Source organism: Nestor notabilis, unplaced genomic scaffold (assembly GCF_000696875.1).
Source record: "Nestor notabilis isolate BGI_N333 unplaced genomic scaffold, ASM69687v1 scaffold1510, whole genome shotgun sequence".
NCBI classification, from domain to species: Eukaryota; Metazoa; Chordata; class Aves; order Psittaciformes; family Psittacidae; genus Nestor; species Nestor notabilis.
The window spans coordinates 66,446-86,517 of record NW_009909493.1 but is presented as its reverse complement, the minus strand read 5'-3'; the positions used below and the strand labels follow the sequence as shown (position 1 = coordinate 86,517).

Here is a 20,072-nt window from a genome sequence, read left to right as displayed (position 1 = left end):
TGCCAGCTTGCACCTAAAATCTCCTAGATAACCAATCCCAAGCAGTTGTGAAAAAGATTAGCTGAAAAAATACTGACATGATGAAATTTAGATTATCAGGTTAAAAAAACCCCATCTGTTCCCTGCCTTTTATTTATTTTTTTTCCTTTTTAGCAAACAAAAGGAAGAAACATGAGAGATTTTAACCAATTCTGTTACCAGCTTCATTTTTCCTATTATGTTTTTCTGTTTGCTGAGGGATTTGTTCAGCTATTAGAGTGATGGCCGCAACATAAACTGTTTAGGCAGATGAAGTTTTTACTTTTTCCGCCTAGGCTAAAAACCACTGACACTATAGACAGTTTTTCTTAAAGATGTTGTGTATGTTAATTATATTTACCTCCTACAATGGTAGGAGGTGTAAGGTCTCTTATCTTTCAGATTCAGCCTCCAGTGGGAAAAAAATGAGATGGTTACTGTAGATGGCTCAGCTACTGCATGTTGGCATACACAGCTTCTTGCTCAGACTTAATATAATTTCTATTTTTTCCTGTTTGAGTGAATATTAAATGAGAACGAGAAGACTACTTCATTTGAAAGGCTTATTTAATTTCCCTTCTCTTCATTTGCTTTGTTTACTGAATTACTTTTCCATAGAAGAATGGTACATACAACTGTCTCCCTGACTAAGTGGTTCAAATGAGCTATGAATAAAACCATTTAGATACCATTCACAACCATGTTTTATTAATAACAACTAAGAATGTTACTATAGCTCAATAGGTAGCAGGCTCAATGTTACTGCAGCTCAATTTCTGCAGGCTTTTATCATTGCACCCACATTTTTGTCAGACTTTTAATATTGTGTAACTGTATTAACAGAGCTTTTGATAGATATGTATCATTAAAAGTTATGTAAATAACTATTTCAAGACTTTTAATCAAATGCTCATAGGGTTGGTTACTCCTTTTAAAGTCAGCACTCAGTTGTACTAATGATTTTTTAAATATACGTCTATATTTGAAAGGCAAGTTGTAGTCATATGTCATGAAATTTCTGCTTTCAAACAAAATCCCTCCTTTTGGAAAGCAAATGCAAATGATTCCACACTCTTCGCATTCCTATTGTTTTTCTGATGGGAAGGCAAAGTAAGGACTATACATACTAAGTAAAGAAAGGACTAAATCTACTAAAAAGCAATGATGACAGCTTATTTTTTTTTCTTCAGCCTTTGGCACCTCAACATCATTCATTTGCTGTTTTTCTGAAAGCTGTCATATTTCTCAGCTGATTATGAAAATTTTATTTTCTTCTGTTTCTGGGCAAATCCTTTGCTTGCTGCTGTTAAGATTTATATATGCCTATTATTACATTCATAGAACTTAAGAAATGTTTCATGTCAACTTTACTTTCATTATTGAAAATATACAATACGGACCACAAAATGTCAGAGAAGAGCCATCTTGGAGAACTTGACTAAAATTTTCTGGCATTATAGTTATTTCTGTTTATTTTTCTTGAGAATGTATTTTTCTCTACTTGAAGAGCCAACAATTTTCTTTAGAGAGTAGGTTATTGTGCAGAAAATACACACTCTTAAAGTTAAGCTTCATGCTGGTAGAATTATTTTAAAAAATAAGACAGCAACAATTACTTCCTAAAAATATGTTTCCATTAAATAGGAACTACTGAAGAAAACTTGCTCTCCTTTTCAACTGAACATTAGGGTCTCAGTACAGTTGTCTGTAATCTGAACTGAAATAAAATTCTCAGCTGATTTACTAGCTCAGGAAATATGGTGGCTTTAAGCTGTAATGGCGCATTTTCTATGTGTGGAATATTGGCTCACAAACTTCATGTTTATTTTGAAGCCATTAAGACCTTGAGAAGGAGGGAAATCTAAAAGCTGTTGATTCACTTGCAGCTGCTAATGGACCACTCACTCACTGATTAAATAAAGATTGATTAAACCATCCCTACAGTGGGAATATAATTTAAGATACTAAATTTACAGAGATACAAAAGTCCTGTAGTGGAAGATAAAAGAAGACACATAAGGAAACTTGATTTTCTTTTCTTTTTTTACTTTTAATTGTTTCCCACAATCATTTTGTTGAAACCAGTAACTCACAATGATTTCAAAGGGGCCAGGACTTAACCCATTTTCCTGCTTCATTCCTTGTTTATTGAATTTGTTAGAAAAATTGTTTCCAGAGAGTGAACAAAGTAATTAATAAACAGGAAAAAGTAGTCTGAAACTCCATTAATAACCAACTTATTTTTATTAGAGCAAATACAGTTGTGAAAACTGTACATTGTACATTTTGGGTCAAGAATTATAAATAGAGAAACTCATAGATAAAGAGTTCATTCTTTGACAGCAAGAAACTTTAAATAGACAAAATGACATTATTAAGTACATTGGCAAGCTTCATTGTGCTGTCCAAAATGTAGTGTACAGTATAACAACCAATTATAAATAGCCTTTCATGTAAAATACAGCTGTGCACATTTTAGAAAAATACCAACAATTTGTTTGAGCTTTGTTTTAAAAAAGCTTATAAATCATACATATTTATAAATGGTACTAACATGCTTACTTAAATTTATAAACATTTTCATAAGCTTTGTTACCCATTATTTCCAGAGCATAAGGTATTTTAAATAAACATTTAACAGGAATTAAATATGTCAGTTACAAAATTACCTTTCCATGTAAGGAAACGGGGTGATTTCACTGTTGGATGGAACATTTTGTCCATTATGTCAAGGCTTATACAGCAACTTTTAAAATTTTGTTCTTAATTAAAAATGACTTTCCTAAATTTAAAACACAAGTTAAACTTCTTTTAAAAAATAAATATACAAGTTTTATTTTCATTTGCTCTCTTTCTGCTTTCTTCTTTATCCACACTGGTCAAAACACAGGATTCTCAACATACTTCTGTAAAAAACACCACCGTGTTACTGCCCTGCTTGGAGCTGCGTCGCTGCACAATATTCAGTCCATACCTACGTTACTTTAATACGCTGCATCCAAAGATAGCTAATGTACTTTGTAAGAATGTTGCCCATTAAACCATGCAAACACTTAGGAAGTTTACAAACAGGTTCAAAAACTATACTGTATGAAAGATTTTCTAATAGAGATAAAATAAACCATAATACAAGCCCTTTGCTTTTTCCAGCTTTAAATTAAAATATTTACTTGCCAAATGATCACACCACATATTTTCAGTAAATAAGCATGCTTTTGATTAATATAGGGTACAATAATTACAGTATAATGGCACATAAAAAGAAACATGATCACATCATTTGAACAAAGGGCTGTGAAACTACTTAAGACAAACTCTCCAAATGAAAAATTTTGAGGTTTTTTTAATGCTGAGGTAAAATTATAAATGGACTTTAAAGACACTGAAGGCATCAAATCGATACACAGTCATTTAACATTTCTAAATGCTCTACCTGAATGTATTCAACACAAATCTAGTATTTTAAAATTATAGTAATTTATTATGAGCATTAGCTAGCTTAACTGTCACTGGCATGAATGTGTACTCAGACAAGACTTTAACCGCTGGCAAAATACCTCAGGAAAAAAGAAGGAAAAAAAAGTCAACATGCAAACCCTGTATTTCGTCTTTCTTGGCTTATTCTGATCTTCCACCTCCTGTTTAGAGTGTGCTGATATCAAGTTAAGATTCTTGTTTTATTATGAAAAATTTTGCTTGCTATTGGCATAAGCAATTGAGCACTTTTAGGAAGGTATCAACATCTTTAGATTTTGCAGTCATGGTATATTAGTTACTAAACCATAAAGCAGAATGGCTCTTCAGGTTTAGGAAAATGAATTTAAGAATTTTATCTTCGGATTAGAAAAAGAGGTTTCATTTTCTGCTTCTGCTGCTGGGCAGAACTGGCAGCTTTCTCCAGGTTGTACTAGACACTATGTTATGGCTATACATCAAATTTCATAAACAACGAATGAACAGAATCATGCACAGGCAAATGAAATTCGATCTCCCAGAACACTGCGGGAGATGTTAAAAGCAGCAGGTAATGGAATAAGACTGGTGACTGATGATGCTAACTATTTCTTCTAATGAGATTGGAGTGAACGCTGGAATCACTTCCACAGCAACAGAATCCTCTGACCACATTCCTCTGGCAGTCGTTTTCCCATCTCCCCACTAAAAACATCAGACGGTAAAATAGTAAGGCAGCTGTTAGCTTCCATCAACAAAAAGTGCAGCTCCGTACATTTCCAGTTTAGTCACACTCTGCTGGAACAGATGGAGAAGCCAACGCACTTCAGTGGCGGGGCTGCTTCAGCAGATTATTTTGTTTGTTTTCCAACATGGCTGCTTGCTTCAGCTTTCAGAGGACCCCAAAGCCACGAGCCATCAGCAGAGAAACTGAGCTGGGCCCCTGGCTGAATTTTCCAAGTTTCATCTCTCTTGCGTCCCATCCCAATTCCAAGCCTCCTTCCCTGTGTCTGAGTATGACAGGTGCCATTTAAAAGGCTGATGACACAACTGCAGAGAACTGTGGGCTAACACCACTAGTTGTCATGACTTCACTGAAGGGTCAAAACAGTTATATTATTAAATAACTATGTTGAATCACATTCAGGCATAGCTAAAATTAAAGTAGGGAACATTAAAAGTATGCAAAAAATTAAATCTTTATCATTTGAGGTGGGGTGGATATGGTGATTTTATATGAAAACAAGACCTTTCTTACCTTGCCTAATTCCAATCAAGTTAGAAAATGGACAAAAAGAATGGCTAAACCAATATTCAACAGCATTACCAGGGCGATCATGACTGAGTTAGGGCCCTGAAAATGAAATAAAGATATCAGAATTAATGCAACCTTTCACACGGTGCACAGCAATGAACATGACCCAACTTTATTATTTCCACTGGTTTTGAGCCTGCACTAAAGGATTATCTAAATATTAAAGATACAGACTTTGCCCTGAATCACAGCCATTACCCTTGGTATGGAGATGAGCTAAGTAAGTGAAAATGAGCTGGATAAATACAGGTGAGAGCACAATATTACACTGTTCTTAATTACAGTGAGATTAAACCATCTGATAAATATGACTACGTAAACAAATGAAAACAAACCCATCCACACAGGAACAGTATGGGCTTAAAATCAAGCAAAACAAAGAACTTGAACGGTATTAGAAAAGCTGAAGTGCTGCTCTTCATCTTTCCCTAATTCCAAGCCATTTCAAACCAGACAGGACAACTGAAAAGAATACCTTTTTTTAATAATCAAAGGGAAAAAAAGTTACTTACCATTGCACTAACATACCTAACAATGTTCCCATTACAGTTAAAAACCAATTTTACACCTGCAAAATTAAACTTGTTTTGATTTACACTGACACCTTACAGACCTATGTACGGAAGAAATAAGAAGTCAAAGTACTTCCTAGCTAGAGCTAAAATTGGTTAGAAAACTGTGAAGCCAGAGAACAAACTTTTTAATTCTTTTTAGCAATTTTGGGTATATTTTTTTAAGCATGAATGCTTTCTAATGAGCAACTTGAAATAATGTCCTGAACAGATGGAGATTCTTAATTCTTCTGTTCTCCTCTTAACATATTTGGTTTACTACAACATATTTTCACAAAGATTTGCAGACACTTATATTTTAAGGCTGCACATGTACTGTAAGTAGAAACAGAAAAACTCAGACATTACTTTCCTTAATCACAAAAAAGCTGACTGAAAAATCTTTGCAGAAAACAATCTTCTGAGCTACCTAAGTCTCACTGGCTTGTGTTAGAAGGCACATATTTCATTAGAAATGACATAATTTTTTTCTCTTTTCCACATGAGGTGTACCTTGTAGAAGTTCATTATGCTTCACAATAATGCTAACATGAGCTATAGAATTTCTGGACTGCTAAGGTGTACGAACTTACCATTATTAATTTACTGCAGCAGCTACTGAATAGTGCTCATGTCATTATTATATCACATGCTTTCATCCTGAAACAGACTCATTAAACACTTCCACCAGAAAACACCTTTACACAGTAGTTAAGATGGTAGGCCAGATGTGGACTGCCAAGTCCTTCAGTAAAGTCACAAAATATGTGTGAAGGACATGGAGCTGTTGGAGCAAGTCCAGAGGAGAGCCATGAGGATGATAAGGGGGCTGGAGCACCTCCCATATGAAGACAGGCTGAGAAAATTAGGGCTGTTCAGCCTGGAGAAGAGAAGACTGCGTGGAGACCTCATAGCAGCCTTCCAGTATCTGAAGGGGGCCTACAAGGGTGCTGGGGAGGGACTCTTCATCAGGGACTGTAGCTATAGGACATGGGGTAATTGTGTTTAAACTAGAACAGGGGAACTTCAGGTTAGATATAAGGAAGAAGTTCTTCACAGTGAGGGTGGTGAGGCACTGGAACAGGTTCCCAAGTATGTTGTGAATGCTCCAACCCTGGCGGTGTTCAAGGCCAGCTTGGACAGAGCCTTGGGCGACATAGTTTAGTGCGAGGTGTCCCTGTCCATGGCAGGGGGGTTGGAATTAGACGATCTTACGGTCCTTTAAAACCCAAACCATTCTGTAATTCTACAATTGCATGTTATGTCAAAGACTTCTTATATGTCTGGGGAGTCTCAACCCAACCAGCACTTCTACCCATAATGGTGCTAAAGCTTTGCACCTAATCTGAGGTATCTGTTCACATGTTGAGGAATTTAAATTCAAGTTCAAATAATGATTGAGACTATCAGGATGCTAGTTAAATGTTGCCATAGGGGAATGGTACTGGCAGCAAGATTCACATTTTGCTTAATGGCAGAATGTCTAAAATGTTCACTAGGAAAATCAAGACTAGGTTTGAAGTTACCTTAGTCAAAGAGATTTTGAATAACAAGTTAGTTATTCAAATCAGTGGTATGCTTTACCCATCGGGTCACTGAACAGAAGAGGAACCACGTTTCTTCCTTTTTACTGGAAGTGAGCTGCTATGTGCCAAAGAATATGAGTGACAGAGAACAGGCATAAAAAGAAAGAGTGACTCCAGATATGGTTACATTTCTGACCACAGTACTGTAAGCAGCCTTTCTGTAATAGTGTGTGACTCAAAGTTAATTTCTTCTTACTCTTTCTAGCACAATCACAAGTGTGCTAGCTTTGGTACTTCTCTGCTTTTCTACTGTGAAGGAAGTCCAAGATCCCATCAGGAATCCCACCAAATGCATTTGGCATTGTGAGATTTATGCATGAAAGCCACATTGGAAGACTTTGGGCTATAAAATATGCTTTACTTGAAATGGCTACTTTGAGAGTCTTGCAGTTTTGCTGTCTTGGAATGTCAGTGTCAACACTCTTAGAATGAAGTTTCCATGGAATGACGACTTCTTTTGCAAAAAAGTTCCCAGAATCTCATGACAAACAACAGCACATACATGCTAATATTACATATCTCTCCACAAGGAGTGTGATTACACTATTCATTTCCACTAAGATTTGGATTCAGCATATTTCTCTCTGGTGCTGAGACACTGGAACAAGTTGCCCATACAAGCTGTTCAAGGCCAGGCTGCATGGGGCTTTGAGCAACCTGGTCTAAAGGAAGGTGTCCCTGCCCGTGGCAGGCGGGGTGGAACTAGATGACCCTTAAACGTCCCTTCCAACCCGAACTGTTCTATGATTCTATGATTCTGATAGGGACACCAGTGTGATCAAAATCAGGTCAATAGTTCCTTTATAGTTCAGGATCCCACCTAAAGATTATACAATTACACTGCACCAAGAATTGCAAGGAACTGTGAAGGACATCATCACCTAACACCACTAAAATTCATAGGGATTTGGCTATCTAATGTTTTGCATATTTGAAAATAATACCCATGGAAATCAAGTTGATTTACTACTATTGAAGGAAAATTTGGACCTCTGGGGATTTCATAGGAACCTGAAATAAATCCTGAGACAGCATCCTGATAGCTTCAAGACAGCTTTTGCCTGAATGGCAAGTCAGGACTGCAGCTCAAACAGCAGCTTGGTATCACTGGTGCCCCATCTTCGAGAATCAAGCTTCATGAAGGGGGAAGGGACTTCTTTATTGATGCATGCGTCAGTCAGGCTATGTATAACAATCTCATCACAATAGCATTAGATAAATTAGGCTCAAAATCCTAGGGACTATGGTCTGAATCAAGAAATCTCATCTACAAAGACAGAAGAAATTGACACCTTAAGAACTGAGTTGTTGATTTTATGATGATCAAATGAAAATGTGTAATCTGTTTATGATAATGAGTCTATGCTTTATACAAAGAAGCAAACCTCATCTCTTTTGGCCTGCTATGGGCATTTTGCTTCCTTTTCTGATAACCACAACTTTCAGCCCAAAGCAGAATTTCTCATATACTAAAAAAATGATCAAACAGTATTTGTCGGCATGTGGTTATTATGTAGTGAACTACTACCTGTTTTGTAGACATCTATGAAATGAGCATTTAATGCTCTAAGACAAATACCATAAATAAGACTTTAGTGTCCTGCAAGAGCTTAAAATAGCAAAAGCCAAAATTAGTCTGAACAGTCTATGAGTGACTAGAACAGGTGCACTAAAGAAGCTGTAGTAGAAAAACTCCAGTACTGCTCAAAAACTGCCCTTTCAGCTTCTAGTAAGTCACAGAGTTCTGTGGTTAAAAATATAACTATGCGGTTAGCTTTCATTTGGGAAGGGAAGAAAGTTACTAAAATGTAGTGCCAGGAAGTATTAAAACTAGTCTTGTAACCCCATTGCATTAGGAATGTCCATTAAATATAGCATAAAATTCTTCCTCAGAGGTCTGGTTTTTGCTTTTTAGGATCAGACAAATACTGATTTATTTTTCTAACATCATAGTAATATCCCTTACTAACTGGATGTTAAACGAACAAAGAGATAAGGGTAAAGCACACTGGGTGATACTCAGCAAAATGTAATGATTTAAAATACAGGTAAAAACCATGCTAAATACTCTGTGTGGCTTAAAAATCTTTACCTACAAAACAATAAAAATGACAGTATAGTAGAATACTCTCACCTGCGCTTGTACCTGACCTAGGGCAACACATGGACACATATGAGGTAAATAAAATGTGTATTCACAAATGTACACTACAATGGTATTCTTTTGCAATTCAATCCTACTTTTTACCCAAATCCAAGACAATCTCAAGTTAGCTCATATTCAAGGTGGGATAGCAGCATGCAATTTGATACTGGGGCTGGAGGCTGCTATTGAGCAATTTGGAACAACGGTATTGGTTTATTGACACACAGTCAAGTGTGTCTGTGCACACTTCACACTGTGGTAGGTATAAGGAAATTTGAAGGTACCTAATTATCAGTAGAAAAAGGATGATTTACATCTCATTTATTAAAGTAAATTGCCTGCAAACAGACAGCTGCTTTGCAGCAGCTGATGAATGGTGACTTTTCTGTAAATAAAGTTGTTTAAGTTCTTAATCCAAATCAAAGTTTGTTTCATTCAGATGTGAGAAATGGCTTTGATTTAGATACATGGAAGGAAGAACTAAAATCTTACGTTTTGCATCTATATTCTTAATGCATTGTTACTGAAAAACTTGGAAAAAGTGCAGGACAAAGTGCAGAGCACTTTCAGATAATCTAATGAAAGTGCTCAATAAATGTTATAGATTCATTTCACATTCCAAAAACGTTTTCTCATTCTCTTTTAATGAGAATGAGAGTTCTTTTCCCTTTATATTCCTTAACAAATATAATTTTAGACTTTTATGGAGGATCTAAGGCAGATTTAGTTTCAAACCAAGCAAAATAATTTGTCAGGATGACTATAAAGCAATTGCAGATACTGATTAAAACAAAATAATTCCCCAGTGCAGCCCTAGAATTCTGCAGTCTCTCAACATTCAGAAATGTTTGGAATAAAGAGAAGTACAATAACCTGGCTTCTCCTCAGTAACTGTGCACTCTTAGGTTAGCCATTGTGTGACTCCAGCACACTATTGAGCTCAGTGAGGAGCACTGCAGAACAGGTACTATTTTTCTGAAGCTGAAAGGTGATACTATAAATTAAAAATAAAATTCTGCAGGCAATGTTAACAGTCATTCTGTACTAAGTCTCTCCCTCAGTCTACTAGGCCAGTAGGCTGCTCCTTTCTGCTTCAATTATTTTAAGATTTTCACACTTTTCAGCATTTTAAAGAAATAAGCATGCAGGAAATTTATAAATGCAAATTTATTGACACATATGGAAGACATCTTTGAAAAAATCACATACATGTACGTATATCTTAAAGTGCCGTTATATTAGAAATGAGTTCCTAAACTCTACTTTCCTTGCTTACTGAAATGTTGATAATAAGGATAATGCAACTAGGGTGCTCCAAATGAAGCAGAAGGACAGTTCCCAGATGACCTGTAATGCCAGTAAACAGTAACTAACGTGCACTATTTCATCACTTTTCCACCTTTCCTGATAACAGGTTGTAGGCTCATGGTCCTTATCCTAATTATTCTAGAAGGTCAATAAACTGCTGTTTAGGCACCCTACTTTGTTTCTGAAGGTGAAAACTCCCTCAGCTCCAAACCATTATTTAGTCTGGATGGAATGTAGGAAAAATAAGGACTATTTCTAGCCACTTCTTTTCACCTGAGCTGAACAAAAAATTCCAATTTAGGCTAAAATTCTGTGCATGATCACTCAACATTTACAAGCCTGACAGCTTTGTGTTACCCTACACAGGAGTCATATCTGTGAGATTTGAAAGGTTAAAGGGCTAATATCAGTTTTAATACAGATTTGCAGATTACAAAACCACTGTGAACATCTACTCTGATCCGCACAAAACAGAATATAAGCTTCCTGCTTAACTAGAGGATATCATCTTGGCAAAATGCTCATTATTGAACTATTCAGTGATGGATCTAAAACCTCAGCATCTGAAAACTGACGTTACATTTAATTAATATCATTAAAACAAGAACTTAAGCATTTAAAACATTAAAACAAGACTTTTATGCAAATCTATCAAACTGTTGGATTTTTTTACACAATTGCCTGTTAGCTTGGAAAACTATTTTATAAGGTGTGCTACAAAAAGTGATATAATGTGTCAGATTTTTCTGCCTTGAATCTTTCATTGCAAGATATATTTTAATCATTTTTGCAGCTCTTTGTGGTTTGGGTTTTTTCCATTTTTTTCATTTAAAATCCCTGATTTACAGACACTGGTATTTTATTCCAAAAGTGGTTGCACCAGTGCCAAAACCAGATAAAACAGACTCCCATGTACTCTTGCATAATCTTTCCTGTTGATAATCTAAGGATTATATTAACATCTCCGAGCAACAGCAGCAGACTAGGAGCTCATGCTCAGTTGCCTCTCTTGCAATCTTTTCCAGTTCCGATCCTGCAAGGCCAGGCTCTATTAACTGCCTTTTAATATATAATCTTCCATTTTGCTGTGCTGTACATGGATAATTATACTTGCATCTTGCTTAGCAGATGATTTAGACTGTCTAATACTGGTGTTCCATTGACTTTGTTATTTATCAGTTTCCTGATCTTTGTGTCTTCTGTAAACTTCCTGGGTAATACTAGGTCCTCTTCCATGTCATTAATAAGAATGTTAATAAAACAGAGCGGCAGAATTAATCCAAGAATGACCCCTCCAGAATAATACCACATTTCTGATGCTTTTCTAATTACTTCTTGAGAATCATCAGCCAGTTTTTGAAAATTATTTTAATGTGACATTTAGCCTTTGCATTTCTCTGGCTTCCTTGTCAGAATAAGTTACTGCGTGAACACAGATCAAGTGACCTTCTTGATTGAGGATATGATTCCTCTGTCACACCTGAGGATGTCAAGTTTGTTTGAGGAGATCTTTTACAATGCATGTTGGTTGGAAATTCTTACATATCTTTATTTTTAAGTTACTTCTTTATTTATGAAGTCTGGTGTCAATTATTTGGAACTAGATGATCTTAAGGTCCTTTCCAACCCTAACTATTCTATGATTCTATGATTTAGCTGTTTTGCCTGAGACCAGTGCTGAGCAATCTGGATCTCATTAAACAGGTCATTCTGTTTATCCCATCAATAACGACAAACAGTTTTTTTCTACTGAAGTATCAAAAAAGACTCAAAGAAACAATGCTTATAAAAAAAGCAACATTATTACAATTATCTAGACTTCCTCATTCTCTAAATGTTAACTTTAGGATCTACAGCTACCATTTTTCTGAGTTTCTCTTGTCCCAGAAATAATTTTATCATCATCAGAGATTCTGAATTTGATAACCTGGCTATTTCTTCTCACATGGAATAGAAATGCTATTAGTCATCTCTCTTTTTCTGCATAACTATTGATAGTTCTGTTGTTTCTAAACAATAATGACATTCAGATTCACACTGATCTGAATCAAGTTTTAACTCTCCTCCATTTCCTGATGAAGAAGAAAGGAATATTTTTCACTTCACTGTAAAACATAAGCATTGTTACAAGTATGCATTTTAAAAGAGTTTATATTTTGATGGAAATTGCCTGTTTTTAGAGACTGCAATCAACACAGCAAAGAAAATGAAAATGGTAGATTGTCTGGGCTGGGTCAGACCACAGGCCAGCATCCTGTCTCCAACAGCAGTCAAAAGTAGACCTTTGGAGAAGAGCATGAGTGCAGCTCCCAGTACTACCCAATTATCCACTGAAGTACGACAAACATTGTTTTGCAAGATGGGGCCTACATATATATATATGTGTGTGTGTAAATATATATCTACAAATATGTATCTTCATGCACAAAACCTGCACATATATATACATACATACACACACTAACACATTTTTGTATTTATGGATGCAATAGGGATTTATGTTTCAAAAGTCTGGCTGTATCTGGCTGTCAACTATCCTTTTCCCAGTTTTTGAAAAGGATAATATAAAGGACTGGAACAGTTGTTCCTCACTTCAGTCTGGTGCAGTGTTTTCTAGATAGCAAACTGTATCCAGATGAAGATTTGACAGAAGTGAGCTTTGCCCTTCTTCAGGTTGCAAAGCTCAGCACTAGCTGAGCTAGGAAAAGGACAGTAAAAGTGAAAAGGTTTCTTGCAGTACTCACCGAGCTGTTTTCTACTTCTTTTTTCACTGCTGAATGTGACTCATTATTAGCTGGGTTCTTTGGTGTGGCAAATTCTGATTTCTTAATTTTTGTGTCAGGTTTGTTTTCTTTGGCTTCTGGCTTACCCCCAGACCTAGCAGGACTTGGCTTCTGTGAGGGTGGTATCCGTGCAAGTGCTGACGGTGATGGGTTGACATATTCATCTTCTTCCCTGAGCTCCTGAGGAAGCGCTGTTGGATTCATTTTTACATAATAGCCATGGTAGTAGTCATGCAGCTCCCCATTCTCTGTGCTGATGGGATTGTGATGGGCTGAAAATTTTGGCTGGTGTTTCACAGCTACTTCCTCCTTCATCGGTGCTTTTGAATATAAAGGCTTGTTAATTGTGGGTGTTATATTCTCAGTGGCTAAAAGCTTTTTTTCTTGATTGAGTCTTGCCCCAGAAGCGGAGCTTTGCTTTTTCAGTTGTTTTGAAGGAGAAGGCTCAGAAGGAAGAGGAGGACTATGCCTTGGACTCGCTTCTGGCGTTCGAGGGGGTGTAGTACCTTTTCGATAGAAGTGAGGTGACTGTTTTGGGGAAGGTGGTTTTTCTTGAACTTTTTCTTCAGATTTTTCTTTCACCTCCATTCCTTCTTGAAATTTTTGTTTGATATAATCAGGGCCTGAAAAATAGTGTAATAGGAACATTACAATTAAAACAAAAATAAGACTTCAGAGTAAAACTATTGCAGTGGGATGTCAGACTGGACTGTCTTGCTAAAATGCTGGTGGGGTGGGTAGTACCAAAAATTCACGGACATCCATTAGTGATTTTCTCTAAATAGCTCAGTAACTGAAGTTACTGCACTTTTTGGTAACTGTTGGGACTACTTAATAATTTGGTTCAGTCACTTTTTGCCTTCAGCTTTGCAAAGGGTCATAGGACATAAACTGTCCCTGAGTGAAGTCTGAGGGACTGAAGACTGACTTACCTTACATATCTTTCTTTTCCTGAAAGACATGTTTTGAGGTACATTTTGCTTAATTGCCTTAATCTATTTAACTTCTACCCTCAAGATTATAGTATCTGTTTGACATGGAACTAATTATCCATCAGAATGAAATGACTCTTCTTCCCTTATGACCTATAGGAAATAGGGCTTGAATTACTTTTTTCCCCCTTTGTGTGCATGTTACCTTGTTTTATATAGGTATACGTGTGCCTTGAACTCTCATACACTGTCTCCGCCTTGCTAATGCAATCACTTACCATATGAAGACTCAGATTAACCACTCTAGTTGGTAACACGATTCCTGCTTAGAAGCTAAGAAGACAAATTCTCTAACATTTACTCGGGAAATAAGCACAGAGCAGCCAGCACGAAGAATATCCTCCCCCCAAGCCCTAGCTAAACACCCATGAGCACATTTACCATTAGGACTTATTAAAAGTGCATTTCTGTGCAGCTGTTTACATAAAGACAAGCTTGTCTGAGATGCTTTGCTCCAGGATTTGTTGTCTGATTTAACAGTTCTGTGCTTTAGACTTGAACACTGTTGAAACAAAATTGCTGTAAATCTGCCTGTATTGTGGCAGTCGTGGATATGTTTCTTCATAGACGCCACATCCCAGATTCCAGGATCAGGTCCTGTGAGAAGCTGGGGAGCTCTATGAACAAAGAACTGCAACGATCTTTCTGTGTGCTTAATAATGGGTTTTGCCAAATACATTGTAACTGTTTCTCTGCTTCTATCTTTGCTAGCACCACCACTTTCCTTTGATTTTTTTGATCTTCTGTAAGTGAAGCTTATCTGTGATTTATGCCACAGAGAAATTCTGTGCCCAGAGAATAATGTCTGCACGATTTTTTCTGCTTTTGAGTTTAAAGGAAGCTCTAGCTGTGCTAGGCAGATACAGTGTTTTTACAGATGTCAGAAGCATATGCACCACTACACAGTGCTAAGATGAGAGGAAGGAATAGCAGCATGAAGTTTTTGGAAGTTACTGAGTCATCTGGTAAGTAAGCACTGATGAGAAGAAGAATTACTTGGCATGCCACGTCTTTTGAGCAGGAAAATCACAACATTTTTGGCATTTGAAAACCAGGGGTGGAAATAGGGAGCTGTTGAGAAAGAAGGCTAGACATAGATAAGCCAGGATTTGTTCTCGAATGATGTTCTGAGGAGGAAGCTCTAAGGAATTAAGCCTGCACAGAGAGGACTAGAGGCTTGGTTCTTAGGGCTTTTTATAATGTTCCTGGTAAAGCGAAAGGCAGCACAGCACAAATTTGAAAGTTGCCATATATAAAGTTACAGTTACAATTACCATTCAGAAAATTCTCCATCATGTAAGGGATTTCCTTCTGTCTTGCTGGGATGCATAAGGTAATGCTGAGGGTTTTAACATTCATAAACTTTGGTCTTCTTCTCTTTTCACATGGAATATAATTAGGGGTATAAAAAGAAAAGGATAGCTAAAAGAGCTAACCTTTAAGCCCAAGCTGTGGAGCTGTCAAATTGCAATGTTTATTTATTATGGATACATCCACATTCATATTAGCTTGCTCCTTACGACTGCTGTGCTGAAAATACCCCAATCGGAATACCAACTCTTCAGCCTTACAATACTGCCCAAATGGCACCTGATCTGTTCCTCACCTATCTAGAAAGTTCACATCCTGTGGCTGCTCTCCACTGCCCAATATATGTGAAGATACAACTTCTACTAATGTCTGACAGCATTTTTGGACTGAAGGCACTTTCATAAGGAACATAGAGACTCAGAAATGTCACCCCTCTCCACTGTTTCCTATGAAGGAGGAAAAGCCTTCCAAGGCTGGCCTGAAGGACAATTTCTTCTCCCCAGACCTCTAAACTGTGTTGGAATTTCTGAAACAAGAAGGGAGCCAGGTCTTGGCTGCCCATGTCTCCACGAGAGACTGGTAGAGTGAAGAACAAAAACACCAAACCAAAAATACAATCTTTAACTGGAGCTTCCCAAAGAAGTAAGTGTCAACAGACTACCAATGCCATATTTTTCTGGGTATTTGGTGATATTTGGTGCTAATTGACACTGAGCTCCACCAGAGAAAGCTGCAGCCATCTGCGTCCAAGTAAAGTCTGAGGGTGTCTGAACAGACATTCAGCAATTGCCTTAACATAATACAGCAGCCTTCCCTTCCATCCCCCAGTGCATCACATATGGCTATTAGAGATACATCTCTTGTCTGCAATTTTGCCAGGCAGGTCTTTCCAATGCTCAAATTCTTGGCTCTATGCTGAAGTTAGCTTTGGAGATTGTCCAAGGACTCTTTATTTCTGTTCACTGTATTCAGTACAATCAGATTATGCACCTGTCTGAACCACTGACTGCAAGCATCAGGAACACAGTTCCTGCTCCCTTCTGAGGACTAAGGATCCTTGTCAGGGCTTACCTTGTCACTTTCATTAAAGGTATTACCTGCTAACACTACAGACATGGGCAAGGAAGTCCTTTTTCTTCAGCATAAGAGTGCTCTACAGCATGAGTTTAAAGGAACCAGGGCCAAGAGAATTTGGAAAGGGGTCACTAACATCTGATCCTACAAGATTTCACAGCTGCCTGATTTTAATGAGGAAGAGAATAGGATTTGTGGGTGGGAAGAAGGTAGAGTAGGATTCTCTGGTCTAGGAAATAAACACGGAGTTATGTTCTTCAAGCAACCAGCAGATATATTTCTGGGCATGATATGCCTGATTGCTTAAGGAGAACATGGTCTGGAAGTCAGAACAAAGAAATGTTTTCTAAGTAAAGATAAGCCTTTTGTGTGCTTTCTTATAGTCACATGCTGACCCTGCTACCATTGGTTCAAAATGGATGCACCTTGGCTGGCTGAAGTTCAGCCATGGGCAGTTTTGGCTCACATAGCTCTTGTGCTGCCAGCAGCTGGATGACACCATTAAACTGTGAGTTAGCCAGTGTTGGGGGAATAACCTGTGAAAGCCAAAGGACCGCGTGGACATGTGCACGTACAGTCTCATACTGTCAGCTGGTCTGCTGGAACAGTATTTCATTGATGGCTGTGGGGTGAGGGAAGCTTTGGTTTGCCTGCAGACACACACACAGTTGTTCTGAATCTCGAGTTTCTCGTGCAGTTTTTGTGTAACACTTCCCTCCTCCTGGAAGGGCTCCAGTAAGTGATGCGATAATATGGCCAGCCCTGTAAATGAGAAGGGTGCCCTTGTTCTGCCACAGCCACATGCTCTCTCCCATGGCCCAGTGAGGTATACATGTTGGCAGCACAAAACTGTTTCAGGATTGCATCTCAAGCAGTGAAAAGGTGTAGATAAAAGTTTATATATTTGCGAGCTTCAGGTCACACCCCTGCCTATTCAATCCAGCCAGTGCCAGATGCATTGCCCATGGCAGGGGGGTTGAAACTAGACGATCTTAAGGTCCTTTCAAGCCCAAATCGTTCTATGATTCTATGATTCCTTCTTAGAAGGAATGTTGCGAGAAATTCCACTAGGAGTCCACTAGAAACACCACTGTCTGGGAGCAGCAAAGGTTTTGGGAGAGTAGGTTTCTCTGAGCTTGAGACACTATGCAATACAGCTGAGAGCTTCTCATCATGCTATGGCAGAAGATGCTAACTCCAGTTACTCTCAGTTGTAAACTGTTTGGCTGCTGCACAGGAGAAAAGCATCCTCCTTCCCCTTCCAATTTGTGAAAGGCCAGCCACAACCTTCAAATCAAGTAAAAGTGATTCGGATAGAAGGTTCTGCGAGTAAATACTGTGTGCAAAAAAAGCTAATTTGGGAATTACCTAGTATTACCAATGAGACTATGATTAATTAGGTCATCATAACTTGAAAAACTACATTTAAAGCCTAGAGGTTGATGTGTTCTTCACTGTAGAGAACAATTTTGTTCTTCAGACATGTCCTCTCTATTTGTTTTTAAGAGGAAAATGAAAAACTTGGCAAGACCATCTTCTTAATATATGGAAATAGCATTTAGGCTGTCACTCTTTGCAATATTACAATAAAAAATACAGCTTCTCCTGAAGAAAAGCATCCCAACTTTATCAATAACTTTATGAACATCTTATGATTTCTTCATCATACTTCTTCCACTTTTTTGTCCCAACAGCCCTACCATTATTCCAATCCAAGAAAAGCAAGCATTTCATATTACAATTTTATTGCAATGCCACTAATGCAGGCTCTGGAATATAGTATTTATGGAATATAATACTTAAAGTACTGTTGATGCTGAAATAATGTGATTAAATGTCACGGTATGTTAGAAATATTATAAGGTAAGCATGCACTTATTTCTGCTGTTTAAACCAGAATGTACATTATATGATGTACCTTAACCGTGCTACATTAACAGTTAAAAAATAATAAGAATATAGTGCTATAGAGAGTAACCCAGGTAACAAATCACAATATATTTTCATGATTACAAGAAAATTTAGGTTGCACTTACAGATAAATTCCATCCCTGAAGCAGATACTTCACTCCCTAATTTTGTTTATACATATGATTTGTTAGCAGAAAGACTCACTTTTCACTGCAAGGTTTACCGTCTGTGGAGTACTGACATGACACTATTTGCTTAATCAGGACACTGCAGTCTATATGCAAACCTTCTAAGATTAGAGGCCCCTTTTAACTAAACCACTGAACACTTCTATTAAAAATGCTCTTCTGTTAGGATTTTTCAGGATAGGACATCTCTTTTATAATAATTCTCATCTTTCAGGATGGTAAGTGTAGGTGAAGGAAACAAAATAATCGTTTATCAGTCTGCTAAAAGAAGTGATTTGATGAGTCATTATGAAAGTGTAAATAACTATACTCAGTAAACTTTAGAAAGATAAGGTTTATTATTACTGTTTCATTGTGGAGATGTGGGGAACTATAATTAATGTAATTAGTACTTCCTCTGTTTTAATTTTATTTTTATGAAGGTTATACCAGTAACAGGGGAAAGAAAAAAGCTTTTAACTGCTCAACTGCTGGCTTAAATTCAGATCAAATGAAGGAGGGCTGTGCACTGTCCTACGCAAAATATGTTGATGAACTCAACGGAGCAAAGATATGGTTATAGTTTTAGTAATGTTTGACAGCTCTGTCTGCCATCTTGGGACTGAACAGGGCTGGAAATGAAGGGGTGAGGATTTCTCATAGCCACAGAGAAATTAATGGATAGAAGGCAAGGTGCTTAAACAGGCGTAGGGCTCTGAGAGATCACTTCTGCCTGACTTAAATATCAATAGACTAGACTAGACTATTGCAGTTGGAAAGGACCTACAACAGTCATCTAGTTCAACCGCCTGACCACTTCAGGGCTAACCAAAATGTAAAGCCTGCTATAAAGGGCATTGTCCAAATGCCTCTTAAACACTGGCAGGCTTGGGGCACTGACCACCTTTTAAGGAAGCCTGTTCCAAGGTTTGACCACCCCCTCAGTAAAGAAATGCTTTGTAATGGTAGTTTAAGAGGTTACCACCCCAGGTGTTTGCTGTACCCTTCTGATGGATACAGTGCCCCAGCAATAGGGCATGGAATGGTGTAGGTGCTTCATGGTCGGGTCAATGTACAGCAACATACGTAAAATTTCTGGCCCCCAGACAGTAAGAGGACACCTGACTTGATTGCCAAGTTGGAGGTCGGATTTCCCTAGAAAGAAATGCCCTACTCCTACTGATCTATATATATATGTTATTTAATAATTCCCTAATTCACAATGACAGATGTAGGCCCTGTTGCCCTGTTTTGGCTGCATCTAAAGTTGGTTATGCCAGCTGGAATAATGACTTTCCCAAACTGTACTCAAGAATGCTTTAGAGAATAAATCACACATTTGCTGAAGTTTAAAAATAAAGAGTGTCACCAAAGAGAAAGAAGAATTGAAGTGGAAGGGATTGTTGATGCTATCTGGTGAGATGTAAAAGAAACCCAAATCTGTATGCCTGCTTTAA

At 37.5% G+C, this 20,072-nt stretch overlaps 1 protein-coding gene across 1 annotated transcript in view; it reads right to left on the bottom strand.

Annotated features, from left to right (window-relative positions):
- Positions 1-3,796: 3,796 nt before the first annotated feature.
- Positions 3,797-20,072, bottom strand: part of JPH1 (junctophilin 1) — a 76,576-nt gene continuing 60,300 nt past the window's right edge. Inside the window, exons 3-5 of the mRNA XM_010011735.1 lie at positions 13,122-13,783; positions 4,730-4,825; positions 3,797-4,565 (exon numbers count right to left, since the gene is read on the bottom strand). Of these exons, the coding sequence (XP_010010037.1) occupies positions 4,745-4,825; positions 13,122-13,783 (743 nt within the window). The 3' untranslated portion in view covers positions 3,797-4,565; positions 4,730-4,744. The remainder of the gene's footprint in view (positions 4,566-4,729; positions 4,826-13,121; positions 13,784-20,072) is intronic.